Raw genomic sequence first — 25,631 nt, 5'->3', positions numbered from 1 at the left:
GTTTATTTATTCAGACACATTTTCTCACATTATCACAGTTTATTCGCTATAGTTTAGAAAATGGTAATACAATTCGACAAGAACTCAAGAGTTAAAATGTGTCAGAACAAATTCATCTTGATAATGTCAAATAATTTTGATAGAAAGGTAGGGCTGGTCCGAATACCATTTTTTGAGCTTTGAAGCTTCGGTAGTAATCAACATCGAATATTCGAAGCTTCGGAGGGAAGGGGCTGAACATATTCTTCTATCTAATAAAGGCAGGAATCTCGAGAAGCGGCGTGCCTCACGCGGACAGGGCTTATATGCTCCGAGAACGGCACTAGTGATCCAAAACACACGGGTCTGTAACATCCCAGTTTTGATATATTATAGTAGTAAAAATCATTTTGTTCAGTTAGAGAACAGATTAGCTACAATTAAAAACTGAACGTGCCGCGTGAGTCGAACAAAAGTCGCAGCACAAACTGCAACATGAGTCAGATTTCATTCATCACGAGAGCAAACAGCTGATAGACAAGATGATCGCAGAAGATTTGGTTTCCAAGCAAAATGTAAAAGCGCCTATTTAAGGGAGTTTGTCATTGCACTGTTTTGTTGTGTTTTTCATTAAGAATAAAAGGCTAATGAACCCACAATTCAAGCAACCCGCCCCCGAATTGGCAAACCGAAAGTAAACAGCGCACGGCTGAATTCGTTCACAGCTGCTCCGTGCACAAGCACTGCAATGTGAGGGAAAATGTTCTCACCGTCACATCCCTAATGGTTAAAAAGGCTAATACATTTTGATTCTATTAGTCTGTTTTCCACAATGTCAAACCAACGCAGCAAAATGCAAGCTCAGGCCTAAGCTTCTTCCAAATAAGCTCATGCTGTTGTGCGCTCTAGACAGAGAATACTCTGTTTCAGGGAACACTAGAAGCAAATATATTTATTAAAGGGATAGTTCACCAAAAAATGAAAATTTATAAGGAAGTTATATTACAAAAGTCCAGGCTAATCCAAGCATTAGAATTGGAGTAATAGTGGCTCTGTTTTTGAAGTCCATAAAAAGTGCATCTGTCCGTCAAATAATGTGCTCCACGCGGCTCTGGGGTGTTAATAAAGGCCTTCTGAAGCGAATTGACGCGTTTGTGTAAGAAAAATATCTGTTTAAAAAATAATATTTATAATAAGAATATAATATAATATTTGTTAAAAAAAATTTCTAAACTTTATCAAGTAAACTTTCGGCCGTATTGTATATCGCCAGATTTTATAGTGTAAACATATGCAAGCGCGAATGACAACCGTTTCAAGGGGGATGGGCGGAAAAAACAAAATCAAATATTGTGATAATATTCGAATCCCAAATTTGAAAATCGAATACCAACCCATTGAATGGATATTCAAATATTTGAATATTCTGGTCCAGCCCTATAAAAAGGTATATGGATTACAATCAACCAATCAGCTGTTAAATTTAAGTGCACATGTTGGTCATCCAATGACCAAGCAATGCTTAATTTTGTTCAGTCTGTGGTTTAAAAGGTCGCATTAGCAATTAAAGAAAAAACACTTAAGCAAAACATGGTCAGGTCAAAGTGTCTGAATAATTTTTGACCTACATTTTTATAAATTTTACTGGTAGTCCACTGTATGAAGAATGTTTGGGTATAATATGTCACAGTTTACTTTAATTTGCTATCCTCACTTACATAAATTAACTCCTCTAGTAAAATATATATATATATATATATATATATCTGGTATCCAATTTTTGGTTTGACTGTGTATTACTGCAGTTACTTTTAGTTACTGCATACAATTTTAAGATCAACCATTGACTCTAGCAAAATGCCACATCTCAAATCTGCAGCTAATTTAACCTTTAAATGTGCACCCTGTTTGGTCCCTGAAAATACAGTATTAACAGAGGAATACACAATTACAATACATTTGTAAATATCATTGGCAACTAGAGAGCTGACAAAACCTGCTAAAAATACCTGACACATTTTTTTTACCTCCACCCAGCTCATTTATTTCATGCATCGTAATTGATAAAGCTAACTAGTGTTGTTTTCTGAATAATAAACATTCTTCTTCTTGATGCAATGTTAAAAGAACTGATACAATCATCACATTAAACATGTCACGATGCTGAAATGACACATTATACAAAAAAAACCCTCAAACATAACCAAGTAAAAAAAACAAAAAGCACACGTTTGCTTATCTGCATTATCAGCATAATGTTTATCTGGAAAAAGTGGGACGTTTAGAAGGAATACCTGAAACACAGAAAGAAGATATATGATAATTATATATCATAAGAAATGTTAAAAAAAATCTTTTGAACAGTGTGCATACTGTTTATATTTCTATCGGTGTGCGTGTCTTTAAAGAAATTAATACTTTTGTTTAGCAAGGGCATAATAATTGATCAAAAATGACAGTAAAGACAGTTATAATGTTAGTGTTAGATGTTGGTGAGACATAAGAGACTTCGTATTATATATACAGTACCGGTCAAAAATTTGGAAACATTACTATGTTTTATGTTTTGAAAGAAGTTTCTTGTGCTCATCAAGCCTGCATTTATTTGATCAAAAATACAGAAATAAACAGTAATATTGTGAAATATATTTACAATATAAATAATGGTTTTCTATTTTAATATACTTTAAAAAAATATACATTTATTTCTGTGATGCAAAGCTGAATTTTCATGAGCCATTACCATTCAGTGACACACTTCAGAAATCATTCTAATATGCTGATTCATTATCAGTGTTGGAAACAGTTGTGCTGCTTAATATTTTTTATATTTCATTTTTGTATATTATTTCAGGATTCTTTGATAGATAAAAAGTTAAAGAAGTACAGCATTTATTTAAAATAAAAATCTTATGTAACAACATACACTGTCATTCGAAAGTTTGAGGTCAGTCATTTTTTTTCTTACTTTTTTTAAAAGAAATTAGTACTTTTATTCAGCAAGGATGAGTTAAATTGATAAAAAGTGATAAATACATATTGTTAAAAAATATTTCAATTTTAAATAAACGCTGTTCTTTGTTACTTTTTATTCATCAATGACTCCTGAAAAAAGTATCACAGGTTCCCAAAAAATATTAAGCAGCGCAACTGTCCAACATTGATAATAAATCAGCATATCAAAATGATTTCTGAAGTGTGTCACTGAGTCTGAAGAAAATTCAACTTTGCCATCACATATATAAATTCTATTTTAAAGCATATTAGAATAGAAAACCATTATTTTAAATTGTAATAATATTTCACAATATTACAAATGTTTCTGTATTTTTGATCAAATAAATGCAGGCTTGATGAGCATAAGAGACTTCTTCAAAAACATTAAAAGTAGTAATGTTTCCAAACTTTTGAATATGGCTAAAATACGGAAGATCATAAAGATTTTGTGAGGACGTTATGTCTCCATCAATAATGAAGTACTGTAACTGTATATTTATATGTAACTACGGATCATTAAAACGTTACAGCCAAACCAACACCGTAAACACTGTTACTAAGAGGGAACCTGAGAAACATAAGCTACACGTTGATGCTGCAAAGAGGGGGGTAAGGCAGAGAGTGAACACCACACACCTTTGGAAAGAAGAGGAGGTGGACGAGGCTGTTTTACAAGATCACTCTGAGACAACGCGTCCACTATCCAGGAGAGGGCAGTAGAGCAGTACTCCACCTGAGTCATAAACCAACAGAAAGAGACAGAGTATCATTCAAAAACCTGAGGTCCCCTTTAAAGCGCAGCTTCATTAATTACATCGATTGGCTGACAGCTTGGCAGATACTCAAAGCGGATCTGCATTCTAAAGGAGGATGATGGATGGTCCTTGGTCTGCGCTGAGCAAGCAAACGCAACAGCTGCAGCTAAAATAAGGCAAGACCCATAGTCTCGCACCCACAGACGCATGCGTGCGCTCTGTGGGATGCTAATGGGAATGAAAAACACCTGTCGCTGTGTTTGATAGCCACAGGTAGACAGGTGCGTAAAGCTGACACTAACCTCCGACTCCAGCTTTCTCAACCTGCGATCGTGATCACGAATCTCCACCATCTGCTTCAGGACACCATCCACCCTACGCACACATATGGACACAAATACACACATGCTGTCATTCAAGACTCTTGTGCCTGATTCAGCAAGAGTTGACAGTCTCCATGTCTCCCCCCTTCACACGCACAGAAACACGAAACTAGAGCTGCCCCTGCGAGGTTACTAAATGCCCCCAGGTGTGTATTACATACAGATCTACTTGTCAGGGACAGACATGCTTCACACTCACTCATTTTTTCTGAAGCTCATATTTGAACTCAAATAAGTGTTGATCTGAGAGTAATAGTAACAGTAATAGGAGTGACTGACTTTGTAGAGGTGCGTTTGAGCCGCTCCGTGTCGCTCTCTCTTTGTTTCTTGCCTTGGGTGGAAAGCAAGTTCTCCTTCAGCATCGACTCCCATGTGTTCAGCAAACTGGCCTCTTTGCTTTTCAGGTCCAGCACTGAGTTAAGAGATGTACCTCACGATTAAAGACAAACATTGCAAAAAAAGGATCATGTGCATGTAAAATGAAAATTAGAAGGGAGAACGTACTAAAGTGTTGGCTCTTAACGGAGGGCAATCTCTGAATGACCCTTTTGACAAAGATATGCAGATGGGAGATGATGATGAAGGGCGGGGCGAGGCAGGGGCGGGAGTGGTACTCCACAATCAGGTTGTAGCGCTGGAACTTCCAGTGCACATCGCTGTGCTCCTGGACCTTATTGAATGTGTAACTGTAGACAGATAGCACAAACGCACATTCAAACTAAGCAATATGGCAGGAGAGGCTTTGCTGTATTGTGAATCAAGCAGTTGCAGAAATGGATCCCCTTCAGCTGTATGTATTTTCACAGTAGAGCATGGCCTCTAGTGCTTCATTGGTAGGGATAAACCAATATTAAAATGCTGTCCGATACCAAAGCCAGTCTTTTATTTTTATAGTATGGACAAAAAAACAATAAAGGGCCCATATTAAAATTCAATATTATATTGTCTAAAAATAAAATGAATTTTATTAAATGCTAAAGGTAATCTAGCTATTACAATGTACAGTATGAATAATGGATATTCAGTTTAAGATTTGCTAAATATTATTTAACAGCGTTTTTCTTTTTTCAATACTTCGTGTCTTTAGGGGGTAAGTAGGGGAAATTAGCATGAATAATTGAATATCCAATATCAGCCGATATATACATATCCAATATATATATATACACACACACACACACATATCTAATCGACATACAATAAAGTTCAAAGGTTTGGGGACATGTTGAAAACAGTTGCTGCTTTATATTTTTCTGGAAACCATTCAGGATTTTTTTTTTTATTAATAGAAAGTTCAAAAGAACAGCATTTATTTTAAATAATATTTTTTATATTATAAATGTCTTTACTTTCATTTTTGACAAATTGGATATAATGATATAATTTATATAATTAAATAATATTTTATGTATTTATATAATATATAATAAAATATAATTTTTCTCAAAAAATTCTTATTGACCCCAAACTTTTTAACAGTAGTGTATTAATGTGTATATTAACTAATAATTTGTAATATCAGCCAATTTTAATTAAAATGTTACTTAACAAAGCAAGTTCATTAGCTCTCAGGATTAAAATGATTCATTTCATAATATACAATTAATAAATATTCCACCTGCTTGTACTTAAGTGCCCACTGAACGGAGGACCAACTTTTGGGGAAATCTAGTAATCTAACAGCTGGCAGATTTATCCAGATATTTTAAAGTCCATGTAAAATCATTGCTTTAAATACAAACACGAAGACCTTGATGTCGCATCAGTGTTGATGGTACGTTTTTTTACCTGAACATTGCAATGAGCAGGTTCACCAACAGAATATTGGTGACCAACAAGTAGACTGACAGCAGAATAAGGACCAGCCAGTTAGCATCAGACTGTGGGCAGGGCTCCGCTCCGTCATGGATGAGAGTGACATTGTCTGTACACTGTTTCTCATGTCGCTTGTCAGCTAGAGACAAAAAAAAAATCTTATCACAACAGAATCAATTAAATGACCTAAAAGTACAACAGTTTGAGGCCAGTGAGATTTTTTAAAGAAATTAATAGTCTTATTTAGCAAGGATGCATCAAATAGATCAAAAATTACAGTAAAGACATTTATAATATTAGGGTACATTTACACGACTACAATGTACTAATAACAGAAAAGTTTTTCCTTTGCATTTTTCGTGTACAGATGACAACATTGTCAAAATGATCCCTGTTCACACGGATCCGCAAAAACTATTAAAAACGCATGCATGCCAGGCCAGTAGCTGGCAATTCCACTTTGTAAAGAAATACTGGTAAAACTTTACAATAAGGTTACAATTAGTTACATTACAGTAACATTAGTTAACATGAACTAATAATGAACTGCACTTATAAAGCATTTATTTATCTTTGTTAATGTTAATTTCGATATTTACTAATGCATTATTAAAATCTTGTTAACATTAGTTTATGCACTGTGAACTAACATGAACAAATGGTATAGTTTAAAAAAATCTTGCACTTTGAAACACGTTTTCAAACGTTTGCATTTTCAGGCCCACAAAACGCTGTTGTTGTGTAAATTAGAGGCCAAAACACATAAAAAGTTTTCAGTTTTTAGTTGAAATATGAAATACTTTTTAAAATAGAACATTTCTATTTAAAATCTATTTAGAAATTTTCTGGTTTCAACGTTGATAATAAGAAATGTTAGCCTAGAAATCTAGACGCACCCTAGTGGCAGCAAATATAATTTGCAGCCAGGTCGTCTAGCAGCTCTCCGTTGGCTTGCGAGCTGGAAAAACCAAACTCTGGTCAGGCCAATCACAGCGTGTATAGAGTCGGTGGGCGGGCTTAACATAATGACGGCAGAGTTGCGGAGGTTCTGCATGCTACTTGAAAACAAAGAAGCTGGCGAACAGCGGCCTTTCGAAGCGGTTTTGGCAGCGACTCTGGAAGACTTGGAGTTAAGCTTTTCTTTGAGAAAAGAACAAAGAACGGCACTGAAGTCATTCTTATGTGGTGTTCACACCGGACGGGATTGACGCGAATAAATTGCGCTATTCACGCGAAGGTGGGCGCTTGAACATTTTGAGTTTACACGCTTCATTCGCGCGTGAAATTCGCTTCATTCGTGTGTGACATTCACTGCACAACAGACGCGTCATGGGAGGGGCTTCTGCCAGCCGGCTCGTCTCGTTGAGAAATGGCTGACATGGGCTGTGTTAAAATCTACTGTTAATGTGTGACAAAACGTAGTTTTAAGACTTTTTCAGGCGATAATGTAGTTGTTTAAAGCTCAAATCTGTGGTTTATTTATAAAAAGAGTGCCTATTTGAACATTTTATCTGGCGTTTTCAGAGTTGTGAGCTCCAGTGGATCAGTGCCGCTCCGCGCTTGTTTACCCCGGCGAGAGTAGCCATTCCTCGGCCAGTCCTTCTGCCGTCTGCCGCTAGCTCTGATGTCTCTGTGGTGTCTCGAGCTATAATTCGTCTTGTGTAGATGTAACGGGCGATCTTTGGTCTCATGGATCTATAATTTGTTGCCTGGCAAATAGGCTGAGGGCAAAGTGAAGTTTCATTTCTTTTTTATTTTTAGGCTATAACTTTACGTTACCGTTGTAGCCTACTAGCACTGACTTTGAATGTTTGACTGAATTGTTTGCTTTATTTCATGTATAGCTTATTATACCTTTTACTTATACTTTTGTATTATTGATCAACCATAAACTTGCATTTAACAAAAAGAGACTGGGTTGTGTTTCATGCCTTTTTTACAGTTATCACAGTGATAATCATATTGTCTGAACCAGATATTAATATACAGATTTTCTCCTCATTGTTGTCACTACTAGAGCAAGCTCCTGATTGGTTAACGCGGCGCGAATATCCAGCCGCCGCCGCCTCATTCGCGCGAATCGCGCCACAGAATGCCATTTCGCGTCTCTGCATTGACTTAACATGTAAATCACTCGCGCGAATCGCGTCATTCGCGTCCGGGGTGAACGCACCATTAAGAAAAGAAGATATGTTCGGAGTTTTGCCGACCGGATACGGCGAAAGTATAATCTATCAACTAGCTCCGCTTCACCTTCTTCGTTGCTCTGGTTGGTTGTAGTGCTATCCTATTGCGTGCAGAGGGAATTTGAAAGACAACCGTTTATCCCGCCCCTTGGATTGAGCCCTGCCAAGGGCCAGACGCAACATCTTGATGTGGGTCTGGCTTGTCAGGCTAAAGAAATGTTTCTTGAGCAGCAAATCATCACATTAGACTGATTTCTGAAGGATCATGTGACACTAAAGACTGGAGTAATGATGCTGAAAATGTAACTTTGCCATCACAGGAATACATTTTGTATATAAAATCTAAATTGTAATACAATTTCACAATATTACTATTTATACTGTATTTTGATCAAATAAGTGCAGCCTTGCTAAACATAAGAGGCTTCTTTCCAAAACATTAAAAAAGCTTACCGACCCCAAACTATACAAATGTATATGTGGTGATGGAACTGTATAGCAAGAATCATTCTAAGAAAAACAGTAACAAACATTTAGACAAAGACATATACATACCATCAATTTCATCCAATGGTATCTGCCCATATATGTGCATGTATGGCCTGTAGAACACACGCCGAATTACCCAACCAGGACGAGAGTCGTAGGAGTACAGCAGTGCCTGATTGGCTACTCCATATGCCATTAGCCACACCCCCAGAAAGAACAGGAAGAAAAACACATCTTTCACCTGTGGAGTACATGAACAATCTTGAGCAGGATTACATGTATTTTTAGGGTATGCTCAAAATTAAAGACTCCTTCTCACCATTTTGCCAACTATTATGATTTTAGGACCAAGTTGTTTGTGAACTGCAAATATATGAATGAGTCTGAGTGTGAAGACCATATAGTCGACACACAGGACCATACGGCCAAAATGATATGACCACGGAAACAACCTGTAACAAAAACACACATGCACTAACCAATACAACCACACACACACACAAACATATACAAAACAGATTTCACAAATTTAACCTGCAGAGAAGCCCAACAATGAAGAGTGCGAGGGCCGTGATGTCACATTTGTTCCAGATGTCTTGGATGTACAACTTCATCCTTTGAAATAAAGTGGTAGATCCTACAAAAAAAGTCTGAGAGAGATCAAGATTCAGTGACTGAACGAGTACATCAAATTGTGCGAAACACAATCGAGATTCATACCTGTCGAATTTCCTCACAGACCAGAGTAAAAACCCAGAAATACAACACAAGCTCTGAAGGGGCGGGTCCGTGGGGAGGCGGAGGCTTGAAGTCAACCAATAGGACATAAGCAAACAGGAAGAGGAAGAGGAAGTACATCAACACATTGCCTAGAAACGAAGTGACCGGTGCAAACCAGAACTGCCGCCATCGATGGAATATAAAAGGTCGTTTTTGAGAGACAGCCTTTGATGCTGCAATACATAAAAAATAAATAAAATGTAAACATCCAACATCAGGTCAAAGTTTAACAGGATATGTAGCCATGCAATTTAGACGCACCTTTTGGGTTTCCTTTTAAAGCATTACATTCCTCCACATCTTCATCCCTGCGAAGGACACATATGACGCTCATTAGTTTATCCGCAACATCTCGAATTTAGTGAAAATCTCTAGTTTATGGCACTAAGAAACCATGAATTACGTGTTTACGACTTCAGCCAGTGACTCGGCTCCATCGACACTGTCGAATTCTTTACCCTGATTAAAGTCATCTGGCTTTTCGTCAATCTCCTGCTCCCTAAGAGATCGAATGGCATTAAAACTTTGAAAACCGTACCAGAAAGAAAATTTAACTTTCATGCCACAATTTGGGCCAAAAATATTAGGTACTGACTTGAAACAGAGGAGTTTGGTGTAGATGAAGGGAGGTAGGAAAAACGAGAGGACCAGTTTCCACACCTCTGTATTGCTGTTCATGTCCCCCCACCAAATCTCTGACAATAATGTCTAGCAATGGATGAGATGAAGAACGATGACGGAAAGCCAAGGCAAAACTGACACTTCAACATACAAACAGAGCAGATGCAGAGTAGCATAAGAACCACTCACCTGAACTCCGTCATGGCTGAAGAAGAGGCGGGCTTCAGCAGCTGTGGCCATCTGCAGACAGGTGGCGCCACCCCATACAGGTGACTGTCTGATGAGAAGCTTGAAAGAGCGGCTCTCATTGCTCTGGTAACACTCACTGAACACATCTATTATAAAAGTGATGAGAAAATACAACATTACAAATATGAAGATCTGCTCAAATACTGACAAGCACATAAAACAATCTGTTATACACTTTAGTCCAAATGTTTAGGGTTGATAATATGTCAATGTTTTTGAAATTAGTCTCTTATGCTCATCAAGGCTTCATGTGTTTGTTTAAAAATATAGTGATGTTGTGAAATATTACAATTTAAAATAACTAATATGTTGATGCTATGCTTTCTATTAGAAACATCTCTTATTATTATCAATGTTGAAAACTGTGGTGCTGCTTAATATTTTTGTGGAAACTGTAATAAATACATTTCAGTGTCCTATGATCAATAGAAAGTTCAAAAGAACAACATTTATTTTATTTACATACTTTTTTTTAACATTATACACATCTTACTGTCACTTTTGATCAACTGAATGTATCCCTTTCTGAATAAAGTAGTAATTTAAAACTGGAGTATAAAAAGCCTAAGATCACATTGAAAATATGAGATACTTGTTTTGTACTTTAACCTTGAAATAAACGGAAAAAACATTAAATGAAGAAATATTTTAGATCCTACACTTAGGGTCAATTCACACAGAACACTTTTTTGTTTATTTTTGCATGTAATACGTGAGGCGCAGGGTGTGAAAACATGCAAGGTCTAGAAATATGTTTCCCTTCTTTTAATTTTAGTGCCACATTTTTAGAATGCTGTGTGATGCAACGGTCAAACATGTCTGTTTGGCGCATTGTTTACGTTGAAAAACAATAGAAAAGCAGTGCAGTGTAAAGCAATTTCCTAAAATACATGCTCCAGAAGTCTAAAAAAAGATTGTAAAACACACTAGCATTTCCACTAGCGGTCTCAGACTTTTGGAGCCCATTGAAAAACCCATCTGCAATCTCTTTAATTTGATTCACACCTACCATGTGCCAGATTCTCAAAGGTCTGAGCTAGTTCCTTCATGGAGAGCTTGGCCTCATTCTCTGTCTCCAACTTAGAGAGCTGTCTTAATATCTTACACCCGGCAAGAGCACTTAGCACCGACTCCCCCGCCTCACATTGAGAGAGAGATTGAGAAAAATTATTACAATTTTAACAACACAGACTTGTGAAATATCATGACCAAACAATCCAGTCATAATAAATAATAAAAGCTGTGGTATTCATGCAGTGGACCACCAACATATTAAGAAAAGCCAAATACCTTGGTAACCCTCCGGGACACTATCACTTACTAAATTTCAACAGTGACATAAAAAACTAAATACTTTGGCTTTACCGCTTTAGTGTGACACTGAATCTACACCACTAGGTGTCAGTATAGTGTCCAGAATAACTGTAATATGCAACTTTTATGTACTCATTTGCAAAAGTTATATGACAAAATATCTGACACAATTAATTACAAGGTTAGAAATAATATGCAGGGAACATGATAACTATGATAATAAAAAAAATATACCATTTCCCAGAAGTAGATGGACATTTCTCTGCGATTCTGCAGAATGGCCCAAATAAACAGAGATATCCAGGGAGTCATACAGCGCTGCTGCCGGTACACACTCTCAGTTATTAGCAACTTATTCACATGCTGAAAAGAGAAGACAGAAACTACGATCACAACACTGTTATCAATAATGTATTAACAAGTGTATATATCAAATAATTTCACCAATCCCCAATACCTTGAAAAAAACTGGCTGGTACCTTCATTGCTTTCCTTGAGGAGACTCCCTGATGTAGACCAAGAGGGCCATAGTAAAATGGCTGACAGACATCTTCCATGATTTCTGATAACACCCGCGAAACCTGAGAGATGGAAAAATTTGAAAAGAACAGCATTTATTTATAATAGAAATACATTAATTTGTAACATTTAAATGTCTTTACTGTCAATCAATTTGATCAATTTAATGCGTCCTTGCAAAATGAAAATATTAAAAGTATTAAAAAATAGAGTGTGTGTATACTACATATAATGTATATACACTGATCAGGCATAACATTATGACAGGTGAAGTGAAAAACACTGATTATCTCTTCATCACGGCACCTGTTAGTGGGTGTGCTATTTAGGCAGCAAGTGAACATTTTGTCCTCAAAGTTGATGAGTTAAAAGCCGGAAAAATGGGCAAGCATAAGGATTTGAGCGAAATTGTGATGGCTAGACAACTGGGTCAGAGTATCTCCAAAACTGCAGCTCTTGTGGGGTGTTCCCGGTCTGCAGTGGTCAGTATCTATCAAAAGTGGTCCAAGGAAGGAACAGTGGTGAACTGGTGACAGGGTCATTGGCGGCCAAGGCTCATTGATGCACGTGGGGAGCGAAGGCTGGCCCGTGTGGTCCGATCAAACAGACGAGCTACTGTAGCTCAAATTGATCAAGAAGTTAATGCTGGTTCTGATAGAAAGGTGTCAGAATACACAGTGCATCACAGTTTGTTGCATATGGGGCTGCATAGCCGGAGACCAGTCAGGGTGTCCATGCTGAACCCTGTCCACCTCTGAAAGTGCCAACAGTGGGCATGTGAGCATCAGAACTGGACCACGGAGCAATGGAAGACGGTGGCCTGGTCTGATGAATCACATTTTCTTTTACATCACGTGGATGACTGGGTGCGTGTCCTTCGCTTACCTGGGGAACGCATGGCACCAGGATGCACTATGGGAAGAAGGCAAGCCGGAGGAGCCAGTGTGATGCTTTGGGCAATGTTCTGCTGGGAAACCTTGGGTCCTGCCATCCATGTGGATGTTACTTTGACACGTACCACCTACATAAGCATTGTTGCAGAACATGTTCACCCTTCCATGCAAATTGTTTTCCCTGGTGGCTGTGGGATGAGCTAAACAAAGAAGTCCTTTCCATGGAGGCCCCACTTCGCAACTTACAGATGACACCTTCAGGGGTCTAGTGAAGTCCATACCTAGATGGATCAGGGATGTTTTGGCAGCAAAATGGGGACCAACACAATATTAGGTCATAATGTTATGCCTGATCGGTATATATATATATATATATATATATATACATACATATATATATACATACATTTTTGGTAGTGGCAGTGTCTATATATATATATATATATATATATAGACACTGCCACTACCAAAAATGTATGCACCTCTTGATAAAAATAAATGTTGTGATGTTATTTCCATCAAAATGTGCATAAATTTTTGGTCCAGATCTTGTATTGACAATGCAAGAGTCCCGCACTCCTCCGGCACATCCCAGAGACTTTCAAAGAATTTAAGTTCTGGACTCAGAGGTGCCAATTCATGTTTGAAAATAATTCTTCATGCTCCCTCCCAACCATTCTTTCACAGTTTGAGCCTGATGAATCTTGACATTGTCATCCTGGAATATGGCCATATTGTGTCTTCCTACATGGTTGTTTAAGAAATGAAAAGCTACAAAATCCATCAATTAGGGTTGGAAGAACTAACATATAACATGCTTGAAACATAAAAATCACTGCAATAATGATCCAATCATTGACTCATTTTCCAATTTAAAGCCAAACTTTTTTTTGGGCCGGGCAGTGCATATGTATATATGTGTGTGTATGTGTTTAGTTTCAGGTTAACATCTGTCGTTTTACCTCATATAGGGTGAGGTCTCGAGCAGCAGATGGTGTGGTGAGGTTTGTTGCGTGGCTCTTGAAAGAGGAATTCTCATCAGGTGGGACAGATAATCGGATCTGAGAGGCTGCTAAGCCCACTCGCTCATGCAGCCTTCTCTGGAGGAATGAGGATACCAGATCACAGTCCGACAGTGAGCTGTAAAGGCCCTCTAAACGATGGTACGTCAGATAGTCCAGAATGTTCAAGCCGTTTTCCACAAACAAACGCACGAAATGGGGCTTGTCATTCACCAGCGCATCAGTCATTGATTCCTCCAGGTCTTCATACTGAGAGAAAGATTAAGCAATAGAAGTTGTAATGATAAAACAGTTCAGCTAACGGTCCTAGTCAGTAATTGTACACTGTGCTGGATTTGGTTTCATTCTGCTAGTAATCCTACCTTCCACTGGACTTCACCATTGAAGAGTTCACTCTTGGCGATATCCACCCTGTTCCAGGCCACCGCCAGCTTCAGCTCTTCAGTGTACTCGCTAGCATTATTAGAATCCCGTTTAGCAGCTGAACACACACATATACACACACACACACACACACACACATAAGCCCACATGTACGTGCTGTAAACGTGTTGAATTCTCAAAGCAGGTGATTTAATCTCACCTCTTACAAGAGCTTTAAGGATGATTGTGTCAAATTCATCTGGTCCTTCCTTGTCTCCACGGAACACAGTGATCAGATCTCTGTTGTGATAGATACTGAGCCCCTGTTTGAAAAAGAAAAAAGTAACTAAAAGTAAAGGAAATATTTTCACCCTGCATGCACTCTCTATCCAGGCTCTTGCTGTACACTCACCTGATCCACAAGCTTCTCCAGGTCTGTCTCAGAAGGGAAATGTTTCTTAATTCTCTCTCTCACTCGGTCCCTGAGCTCAACACTGGCGCTTTTCCTGCTTTCCTCGTCAGCAGTTGGTAAAGTGGGACTCCCGGGTGGACTCAGAGGTGTGCTGAGGTCCCTCAGTATTCCTGCTATCAGGTCTGCTGCTGAACCGGACCCTCCCAGCACCAACCATGGAGTGCTGTTTTTCAGAGATAAATCCACTCTCTGCAGTGGCAAAGAGATTATTAATGTGAAATGTTTTTAATATATAAATACATTTAAATACAGTTTAAATAAAAAACATTTAATTGCCATTTTAGATCTCTTGAAATAATACAATGAATGAATGAATTAATGTTAATATTAAATTAATCAAATAAACTTGTATTATGACCTCAAGCATTGCAGCATTTCCTGCGATCAGCACACACAAAACAGGAATCTCAATGCTACCGCTTCCTGGGAAGGACATGAGAAGACAGATTTGTTAATACAGTGGAAATACAGCATGCTTTTACTAATAATTCATTCAATCAAAACAAAATTGAGTGAAAACAAAGAAACGTACTCGGTTCTCTGAGAATAACGGGAAGGAGTATTGTGTAGCTAGACGCTAGAGGAAAACGAATTTTCTCCGAAATATTGAAGCCTTGAAATGGACTGCATTTATATAGCGTTTTCAACAGACCCATGGCCACCAAAGTTCTTTACATATTGCCTCACATTCCCCCATTCATTCACTCATTCATACACCGACGGCGGTGTCAGCCATGCAAGGCGCCATCCAGCTCGTCTGGAGCAGCTGGGGTTATGTGTCTTAAACATTAATCTGCTGTTGTGAAAAACAGCATTTTTTCCCCCTTCAGAATGGCTTCATTTGGCATCTCATATGAGGGCTGCCCTGCTCTCTAGTGGAGCTGACAGAGAATGCAGTTCTGAAACTAATGGCCATTAGTTCCCTTTCGAAAACTCCTTTTCTCTGAAATACTGCACAGCCATCACAGTGCAGAGCTTCTGCATGCGTTTATTGGCTGGGCTGTGGGAACTGCACGAAACTATGGCCATGCGGCATATCTGCAAATAGAGAGCAGAGCCTGCAAAAAATGGGTAGGGCTTATGACTATATAAGCGGCTTGTTCACCATAGGATTCAGGTTAATTTGACTGAAGCGACCATCGCTAGTCGTGAAGCCCAATAGCACGGCTGTCTACACAATACTCGTTCCTGTTATTCTCGTGGAACCGAGGTTATGTCAGTAACCGAATACGGTCCTGTTAGAAAACGTTAAACTCGTATTGCGTCACTAGATGCTAGGGGAACACAGACCAATCATGACGTGCTATTGTTAGCAGAACGATGGTGTTCTAAAATCTCTGCCTGAGACACTTAGGACTGAGGTGTCGGACTGAACACTGGACTGAAGGCCCATCCAGACGTAGGCCAAGGAGGGTTGTCCACTATCCAGCAGGATAATATTTGCTTCGGGACCGGACGCCCTTTGGTGCGGCCTCTAAAGAAAACAAAGAGCTGCTTTGACTGCCTAAACTGGGCAGAGCGCTCAGTATATACACAGTATATACCCGGGCGGGCCAGAGTAAATAAAACTCTCTGTTGTCTTCCGATGAGGGAAGGGCGGATAGCGAGATAACCTGCACTCTGAACAGTGTTGAAAGCACCTTGGGTATATAACCATGCTTCAGTTTGAGCACGACCTTGGAGTCGTTGGGCCCAAACTCGAGGCAGGAAGCATTCACAAAGAGCACTTGTAGATCACCCACTTACTTGACTGATGCTAGCGCTCTTGAACGACAGTGGTTGTAGTTCGGCTGATTGGAACGGCTTGAAGGGGGGTCCCCTGAGGACCCTGGACTGGCCGGCCACTGGAGCATGAAACGCTGCTACTGCCGCCACATAGACTTTGAGCGTGGAGGGGGTGCGACCCACGTCCAGTAACAGTAGAAATGAGAGTACCAGTGGTACCTCCCATAAAGTTGAGTTTTGGTTCCTAACTGAGCACCAGTTGGTGAACAAAGACCATTTAATGGCATAGAGGCCTCTCGTGGACGGGGTTCTAGCCTCAGTTCAGGATGGGGCTGCCAGATCGTCCTGTTTTTTCTTTAAAACGTTCTGAGGGGGGGAGAAGTGCCAACTTGAACGATGCAGTGAGCTGCTGAATGGTGAGAGCACGCTCTGGCGTGAGCCAGGCTCTTATTTGAGTAGAGTCGAGCACTGTTCCCTGGAAAGCTATGCACTGGCTGGGGGACAGTGAACTCTTGGCTGGGTTGATCCTGAGCCCAAGGCATTCCAGATGGCTGAGGAGCCAGGATCTGTGAATTTTCAACTCGGACTGGGCCAGAATGAGTCACTCGTCTAGGTAGTTCAGAATGCGCATTCTCCACTGTCTCAGGGTGGAGAGAGCTGCATCCTTGCATTTCATAAAAGTATGAGGAGCCAGAGACAGTCAGAATGGGAGGAGGGTATACTGGTAAGCCACCGTCTCGAACGCGAATCTCAAGAACGGTCTGTGATGGGGGGCTATTTGGATATGAAAATAAGCATCTTTCAGATCCACTGAGAAAAACCAATCCCCTGGGCGTATTTGTGAGAGGATTTGTTTGGATGTTAGCATCCTAAATGACTGTCTCATGAGGGCCTTGTTCAGGTGTCTGAGGTCCAGGATGGGCCTGAGGCCGCCGTCCTTCTTTGGAATGTGGAAGTAGCAGCTGTAAAAAGCTTGACTCGCTGTGTGGGGAGAACTGTCTCTATAGCCTCCTTTGCTAACAGATTCATTACTTCGGTTTGGAGGACAGGAGCTATGTTGCTCCTTACCGATTAATTGACAATGCAATTGAAGCGCGGAGGCCTGCAAGTGAATTGGAACGAGTACCTACATTTTATCGTTTTCAGTACCTATTCTGACACATCGGGGATGGCCTCCCAGGCCTTGGGCAACCGAGTGGCTAGGGGCTGAAGAAGTTTGGAAGGCAGGTCACCAGAGAGCAGGGGGCCCAACCTCAGTGGGGTTTGGAAGAGGAAAAGTGCTCTTTTGTTGAGTATTTTTGTGTTTTACTTTGTTTGCTATAACAGTGATTGGTTGCAAGGGTGCGTGAACTTGAACGGGCCCATTTTTCGCAAACATAACATCTCTAGCCACCTGAACTGAAAAGGGGACTGGGAGAGAAACACAAGTGTTTTTCAGGCGTGGTCCGGACGCGGCAGTGGAGAAGCAAAACAGCTGAAGGCAGCACAGAGTCAGATCGTGGGGTGTGCGCTGAACAGGAGGCTGCGGTCTGCTGAACTGCTGCTGCAGAAGTTCGGCTCGCTCCACTGCTGGGCTTGTTCCAATGGCGAGAAGGCTTTCTGGCATCAGAATCAGCTAAGAGAAGTGAATCGTCGCTGAAGGAGAATAAATCTGAATCCTATGGTGACCGAGCCACTTATATTGGCAGAAGCCATGCCCATTTTGGCAGCCTCTGCTCTCTATTCAGCGGGATGCACCACGATTGGTTCGCACCAAGCCTGTAGCACTCCTCTCAGAAACTGAAGCCTCCACGCCTCAATCGCCCCCAGGTGGTTGGTCCCAGTATAGGTCATAACCCCGCCCCTCCATGTTTTCTAATGGATGCGAGACAAACTAAACAATCAAATTACACTTTAAATTATTTTTTCCAAAAGTTGGTTTCTGTCATTGTAGGCAGTTTTTATCACAATGATTTCATTTAAAATGTTAGTTTTTTAAATAAGTTTAGTTTTAGTTAGTTATTTGATGCTATAAAAATGGGGGGTATGGCGTCATGATTTACAGCTGAGATTAACAGCTTCTCTGAGTGTCTCTAAGTTGTCACTGAGGCACTAACAGACTTTTTTCGGGATTTTTGGGAGGAGAATGGAGCTTTAGCTTTAATTTCTACGTTTCCATAACTGTTTATTTCACACCAACATTATGAATTGTTCTGCATCAGTGAGAGTGTGGGCGGGCTTTTGATATCGCACCTCTACTCCTGCGCTCTACCGTGCAGATTCCGGTCCCGAGATCACTACTGCACAGACTCGGCCCCAAATCTGCTCAAGATGTCAGCGCCATATTCGGACCTCCGGAGGCTTCAGTTACTTCAGTGGAAGCCAATGAAGTCACGTCGTCCATGTTTTTTATGGTCTACGGTTCGCACAGATACACCGCATCACCATAGGTTCATGCAGTTTCCACAGCACAGCCAATCAGCGCGTAGAGAAGCTCTGCACTGTGATGGCTGCGTTTTCAACAAAGGGCTTCAATATTTCAGAGAAAATTTGTTTTTGAAAGGGAAATAATGGCCATTTGTTTCAGAACTGCATTCTCTGTCTGCTCCACTAGAGAGCAGGGCAGCCCTCATATGACATGCCAAATGAAGCCATTCTGAAGGGATTTAGTGCCTTGAATACCCCCAAAAATATATGCTGTTTTTCATAACAACACATTAATGTTTAGCTTCCTCTTTCCTTCCTCTCACTCTGTGTTTACTTCTCTGTTATTTATTTAATTTGATAAAAGGAAGTGCTTAGTTCCTCAGGGATGTGCCTGTGCTTCCCATCACAGTCCCTGATGATTCAGACTCATCCCTTCCACTCCTTTAATGCCCTCCCTTTGGGGCGCAGACTGAGTATACCCTTGGCTTAAATGGAACATATATAAAATAACATTTGTTCCATTGACAATGACTGTTTTAAACCAAATACTTAACTAAGGTGTTATATTATTATGTATAATTTTATTTTACATGTTGTTCATATTTGTGTTTGTGGATAAGTGGATATATAGATGTTAAATGTTTGTATTTTTATGCTAGTGTCAAAGATGAAGTTCTGCTCGGTGAAAATCTGGAAGGACAATAAACTAACTAATGATTTGGGAATTTGCTGTTGTGCTCTGTGGTCAAGAAGACATGTATATATAGTCTTCTCTCGCTCTTACCCCAGATGCCAGTGCGCTGATGGGAGATGAAGTCCTCCAGGTTGGCTCTGAACGTTGTCTCACTCCCTCTGTGGCCTACACTCCCATCATCCACTAGGAGGAAGGCTTGGTGGTTATTGTCCAGGCAGCTGGATTCATGGGGCATGTTGCGCACATAGTACCGAGCTGGGAAGCTACCCTTGTAAAGAATAACCAACAGTACATTTTTACAGAGTAGCTTAGGCAAAGTCCTATAAAAGTTCAAAACACTATTCAGGTTATGACATTTACTAAAATGCTACTGTTCTCTCTGTAAAAAGTATCTTGACACTGAGCTTCATTTAAAATCTCTGCATTTCACTTGATATTTCACAATATATCAAATCATATGGACTCTACAAACAAATTGTACTAGACATAACTTTGCCACTCTGAGCCCTTTTTTCAACTACATTTAAAGGAGTACTTCACCGCTGGCATAATGGCCTTTCAATAAAACTTGGCTGTCTATACAGTAGAAAACCTTTTTTTTTTTTTTTAAATGAAATCGGTGATACCTGAATGACTAGAGAAAAAGACTGACATCTTCCCTTTTGCCAAATAGGTAAGAAAACTTGCCCTCCATGGCCTCTCCCACCAGGCTGCTCTGGACATGCTATGGACCAGTTAAATACTGCCTGCCTTGCTTTAGTAGGAAATACTTCTTAGCAAACTTTTAGTCATATTGGTGACAACTTGTATTGTTCCCAGGTGCAAATACTCAAAAAGTAAACATTTAGCAGGAATTAGTTATTTTTGTAGGAGGATCCAGCGCATTGTAGGAAGTGGCTAAAATCTTAAATTTGTGACGGAAAATCTGAAAAACCTCTGTGTTTGTAATCAGAATTTCAAACTGGATGACTATGAATAGTGTTTTAAGCCAAACAAGGGAAAACCTGAAAGAAACTGCCATTCTGCACAACCACCGAAACCAAACACTGTCGCATACAGGTAAGAAAGTGTTTAATTTTTACCGTAATGCTGTTTAAAGAGTAGACAAAGTAATTTTCAGTGATAAACCTACCCTTACAATAATTGTTCTGCTCATAACCTTCTGTCGATCCGATTATCCGTAGGTGGGGATACAAAAATGTATAATTTGTAGTTTTCACTAAAGTCTCAAAAGTTGCTGACAAATAAACATGAAATTCTCGGTCCACAGAGTAACACGGAGAACGAGTAAACTTTTGCATATACTAGCGACATTGTAACAATACAAAGCAGGTTGAAAATGGGTGAATTTGTCCCAAGGTCATTTACAAGTCAGTTACCCTGACGTTCAAACAGATGTCCTAGTAGAGTAACCACAGGTGGAGTAAAATGTTAAATGATGTTTTATTTATGACCATTTGACCCTTTCCACATTTCCGGGTTTCTCAGAAGTGGAAGTCGTCATAGTTGGGTAAACTTCTATAGTGGTAAATGATACGTTAAATATATATTTTTTGTGTTCCCGTTTGCTCAAATAGCAAAAGAAAATCTCCAAAATAGTGTTTTCACAATTTTCAAAAAGGAGTGACCGTCACTCCTACAGCCACTGTATTAGAAACACCCTCACAGCATTTTTTTGTAATTTGATGTAAAGGTAATATAATGCAAAGTATAGTGTTATAAATGTACATACAATAAAGACAATGAAAATATAAAAACTTTTATTTACGACGGATTTACGATGCTGATGACAGTTAAACGCGTCATCACAGTCTGTGAAAAGGGTCCATACAATACTGATATTTGTGTTCCAATTAGCAATATCCAAAATCAATTATTAATTATTGTTTTATAGTAAATATTTAAAAATAATAATAAAAATGATGATATATGATACCAATTAAATATTAAATTCAATTAAATCATTATTGTTATTACCATTATCATTAATTTAATTGAAATAAATGTTAATTAAATTAATTTAATTGTGAACTGTAAAGATCTGTAAAATATATTACTTAAATCAGTTTTGGTCTAATCACTTTAGCCAAATCAGGGTCCATCTCTATTAATTATGGACATGTTACACTAAGTTTGATGACCATAAAGTGTACTATATATTAAATATTACTATAAATATATAAATAAATACAAAAATAATTATTGTTGTGGCTCACACATTCTATACATTTTAAGTGTTGCTTTCATGTGAAGTGTTCATAATGGAGCAGAATTAACTCTTAGTACCTGTGGGTTTATGAGTTGCTGACGTTGGTGAATCAAGCCCCAGGGCGCAACACCAACTGCAATAACTTTGGCCTGGGAAAGAGATGAAGCTGTTGCACAATGATCCCTAACTGCCTCACCTACACAGCGGCCAACACCCTCCCTCAGACCTGACGTCATGATCCAAGCCCCTGGAAAAATAGAAGAAAAAAAAAAAACACAGGAAATGTTACTATTACCTAAATGACTCAGCAGCTTAATTCAATTACACAAAATACATCAAAGTCACAAACACAATCACTGATAATTGATAAATAAAGCATTTAACATAATGCAACACACAAGTTCTGGATTCATTCTAGGCTTACCATATACATAAAAACAACCTTATCTGCCAAGCATCACTACAATCACGCACAAGAGGAATTCCAGTGTTGAGTAATACTAGTTTTGCCAGTCTATTACTGACCTTAAGACTAATTACTGGGTTCATGTTTAATAACAGTTATTTTTCAGAACACAGACAGAGGTGGCCAAACATTAGAAACAGAAACATACCTGCACCATACCTGACTTAAATCTTTTAAAAACACAAAAGCAAGAAAAAAGTAAACGTTCACAAAATATACTTGGACTTAGCATGTCTATGCACCCATAGAGTCTATTTTTGTTATCAGCATGGTCATTTTACTGGTATCTCATGCCTTACAACTAGAAACGCTGTATTATGCATCCCAGACAAGTAATCTGGCAGTCATTTTGTAAAGAAAAACTACACACCTGCACACATACAGTCATGGTCAGAATTATGGGCACCCCTTGTAAATATGATCAAAGATGGCTGTAAAAATACATTTGCATCGTTTATCCTTTTTATCTTTTATTAAAATAATTCACAAAAATCGAACCTTTCATTGAAGTAAAAGAATTGGAAATGTGGGGGGTAAATCATGTTATGAAATAAATACTTTTCTCCAAAACACAATGGTCATAATTATTGGCACCCTTTTATTAAATACTTTTTGCAACTTCCTTTTGCCAAGATAGCAGCTCTGAGTCTTCTCCTATAATGCCTGATGAGTTTGGAGAACACCTGACAAGAGATCAGAGATCATTCCTTCATACAGAATCTCTCTAGATCCTTCAGATTCCCAGCTCCATGTTGGTGCTTCTTCTCTTCAGTTCACCCCACTCATTTTCTATTCAGGTCAGGGAACTGAGGTGGTCATGGCAGAAGCTTCATTTTGTGCTCAGTGACACATTTGTGTGTTGATTTTGAGTTTTGTTTTGGATCGGATTCCATTTGGTGGGTTTGCTGCCAAAAAGCTATTTTTATAGTTTTATCTGACCACAGAACCAAGTCCCTTTAGAATTTCCAGTCGTGTCTGACAACTGAATATGATGGAGTTTGTTTCTGGATGAGCGAGAATGATTTTTCTTCAAACCCTCCCAAACAACATGTAGTGATGTAGGGGTTGTTTGACTTCTTTTAGGCTTTCTGACCCCAAGACTCAACTAATCTCTGCAATTCTCCATCTGTGATCCTTGGAGAGTCTTTATCCACTCAAACTCTCAATACAGACACACGTCCTCTTCCAGGCAGATTCGAAACATCTTTAGTTGATTGGAACTTTTTAATCATTGCCCTAAAGGTGGGAATAGGAATTTTCAATGCTTTAGCTATTTTCCTACAGCCACTTTCTATTTTGTGAAGCTTTTGCTGCACGTCAGAACTATATTCTTCGGTTTTACTCATTGTGATGAATGATTAAGGGAATTTGGCCTTTGTGTTTCCTCTTATTTATATTCCTGTGAAACAAGACGTCATACCTAGACAATTTCATGTTCCTAGTCACCCTAGTGTGCTAAAAATATATATATATATTAATGGGAATGTACTTCAGAGACATTTTACTCATAAACATTTCTAGGGGTGCCAATAATTGTGGCCAACGTGTTTTGGAGAAAAACATTTATTTCATAATGTGATTTTTCCCCAACTTTCCATTCTTTCACTTTAATGAAAGGTTAGATTTTTGCCAAAACATTTAATGATAGATCAAAACGATAAACAATGCAGATTTAGTTTTACAGCCATCTTTGATCATATTTAACATATTTACCAGGGTTGCCAATAATTCTGACCATGACTGTACATATTCAAACGTGTTTGCCTATAGACTAAACACGTACCGCTTACGTGCATGCGCCACCATTCTCATTTCAAAGTTTGCATTCTCTAGCCGCCAAACACTGTTGCCATGCAAATGTATTCAAAGTTTTCTATTTTAGTTAAAAATGGTGTTGTGTAAGTGGCCCCAAAGTAATTAACTCATGATTTTTTACAACGGAAATTAATCAATCAAATACTTACTTTAGCTGGACAATAACTTTTTTCTAGCGCTAATGTACAGACAAAACAATCTCTCTTCCATTAATTTCCTATTATCACTGTAAAGCTGCTTTGAAACAATCTATATTGTAAAGTTTGTAGACTCTGCTTTGTGTGCTCATGTGTTTTGAAGGAGGCGTGGCTTTGGAGACGTTCTGAAGGGAGAGTGGACGTTCTGAATCTTATGCTTATAGCATGCTACTTCTAGCCTCTGAAATTGCCTACCCTACCTTTAAAGTCTTCAGCCTAAAATCTTAACTGTAGATAAAAAGTATTGAAATTATTTCAATAAATATTGTAATACACTCAAAAAAAAAAAAAGGTTCTATATGGCACCAAAAATGGTTCTTTCGCCGTAATCATAGAGGAACCACTTTTGGCACCTATATAGCACCATATCTTAACATGTTCTGTATATGGTAGCGGTGCTATATAGCACCTTTTTTTTTAGAGTGTATTCTTAGAAACCTCTAAATCATCACAATCTGATATTAACTAAAAGGTTGTTAGTATGAGAGGTATATTCATGTGTGTATGTAAAGACTGCTGGGGGATGTCAGAAAAACAAATAATAAAAAAATTTATCAACATTATTCTGCCATGTGATAAGTGCTTAATTAATTACAAAATTTTTCTTTTAATTTTTATTAATTATTCATTTAAGTTAGTTTTCAACCACTACATGATTTTGTAAAACTTTTATTTTAGTAAAAGAAAATGTCAAATAAGTATAAAAAAATAACAACTTTTTTATCTTAGTTTTAGCTTTATTATACAATATAAACTCAGGTCAAAGGGTGGAGGGTGAAGGCAGGGTTAACAGTCCACATGTGATTCATTAGAAGAGTATAAAGGTTTCAAGCACATGATATTGCATAACTGCACTATAAACATACACAAGCAGGAGAGGTTACCTGTGCTCTGTGCAGCCCGGACAAGCCCCTGTCTGATCACTTCTCGCACCCAGGGCTTCATCTGCTCCTTCCCTTCTCCCCCCACCACAGACACCACCAGATTGGGTACCGGCAAACCCCACTGGGACGTCATCAGCAAGTACACGTTCTCAGGTAATGTGTCATGTGACAGACGCAGGAACTTGGGATAAAAGGTGAATGACATATTAATGCACAGAGGAAAAACGTTTCTGTGTGTGATGTTATTCTACTGATGATGTTAAGGTACAAAGGCATCCAGCCAACGTGACATTCGGACATGTTCCCCACATGTACAAACGTGCGTGATATGTATTTTGTTACTGTACGTAGGAAGGGATTTGTGTCAAAAGTGACTGAACAATGGATCTGCCTGAACT

At 38.9% G+C, this 25,631-nt stretch overlaps 1 protein-coding gene across 1 annotated transcript; it reads right to left on the bottom strand.

Moving 5' to 3' along the window:
• Positions 1-2,004: 2,004 nt before the first annotated feature.
• Positions 2,005-25,408, bottom strand: trpm4a (transient receptor potential cation channel, subfamily M, member 4a). Its single transcript, XM_079835727.1, has 25 exons — positions 25,234-25,408; positions 21,949-22,118; positions 19,753-19,930; positions 15,196-15,260; positions 14,778-15,026; positions 14,586-14,688; positions 14,365-14,483; positions 13,943-14,251; positions 12,048-12,149; positions 11,803-11,931; positions 11,264-11,393; positions 10,195-10,340; positions 9,980-10,092; positions 9,788-9,883; positions 9,646-9,692; positions 9,325-9,557; positions 9,139-9,254; positions 8,924-9,056; positions 8,671-8,845; positions 5,903-6,068; positions 4,619-4,800; positions 4,394-4,526; positions 4,034-4,106; positions 3,613-3,709; positions 2,005-2,273 (listed from the first exon to the last, which is right to left on the bottom strand). The coding sequence occupies exons 1-25, from the start codon at positions 25,364-25,366 to the stop codon at positions 2,239-2,241; spliced, it is 3,432 nt and encodes a 1,143-aa protein (XP_079691853.1). The 5' UTR covers positions 25,367-25,408; the 3' UTR covers positions 2,005-2,238.
• Positions 25,409-25,631: the final 223 nt, after the last annotated feature.

Source organism: Gobio gobio (genome assembly GCF_949357685.1).
Source record: "Gobio gobio genome assembly, chromosome: 1".
NCBI lineage: Eukaryota > Metazoa > Chordata > Actinopteri > Cypriniformes > Gobionidae > Gobio > Gobio gobio.
The sequence above is the reverse complement of the archived record's forward strand: the minus strand, read 5'-3'. Positions and strand labels throughout refer to the sequence as shown.

Bases quoted from the DNA above. Each gene is read 5' to 3' on its own strand.
- trpm4a (XM_079835727.1), bottom strand. From the start codon at position 25,366: ATGACGTCCCAGTGGGGTTTGCCGGTACCCAATCTGGTGGTGTCTGTG. The intron at 12,150-13,942 runs GTAAAACGACAG...TCCATCTCTCAG, and splicing joins GAGACCTCACCCTATATGAG to GTTTCGCGGGTGTTATCAGA. The intron at 2,274-3,612 runs GTGTGTGGTGTT...TCTGTGTTTCAG, and splicing joins ACCTCCTCTTCTTTCCAAAG to GTATTCCTTCTAAACGTCCC.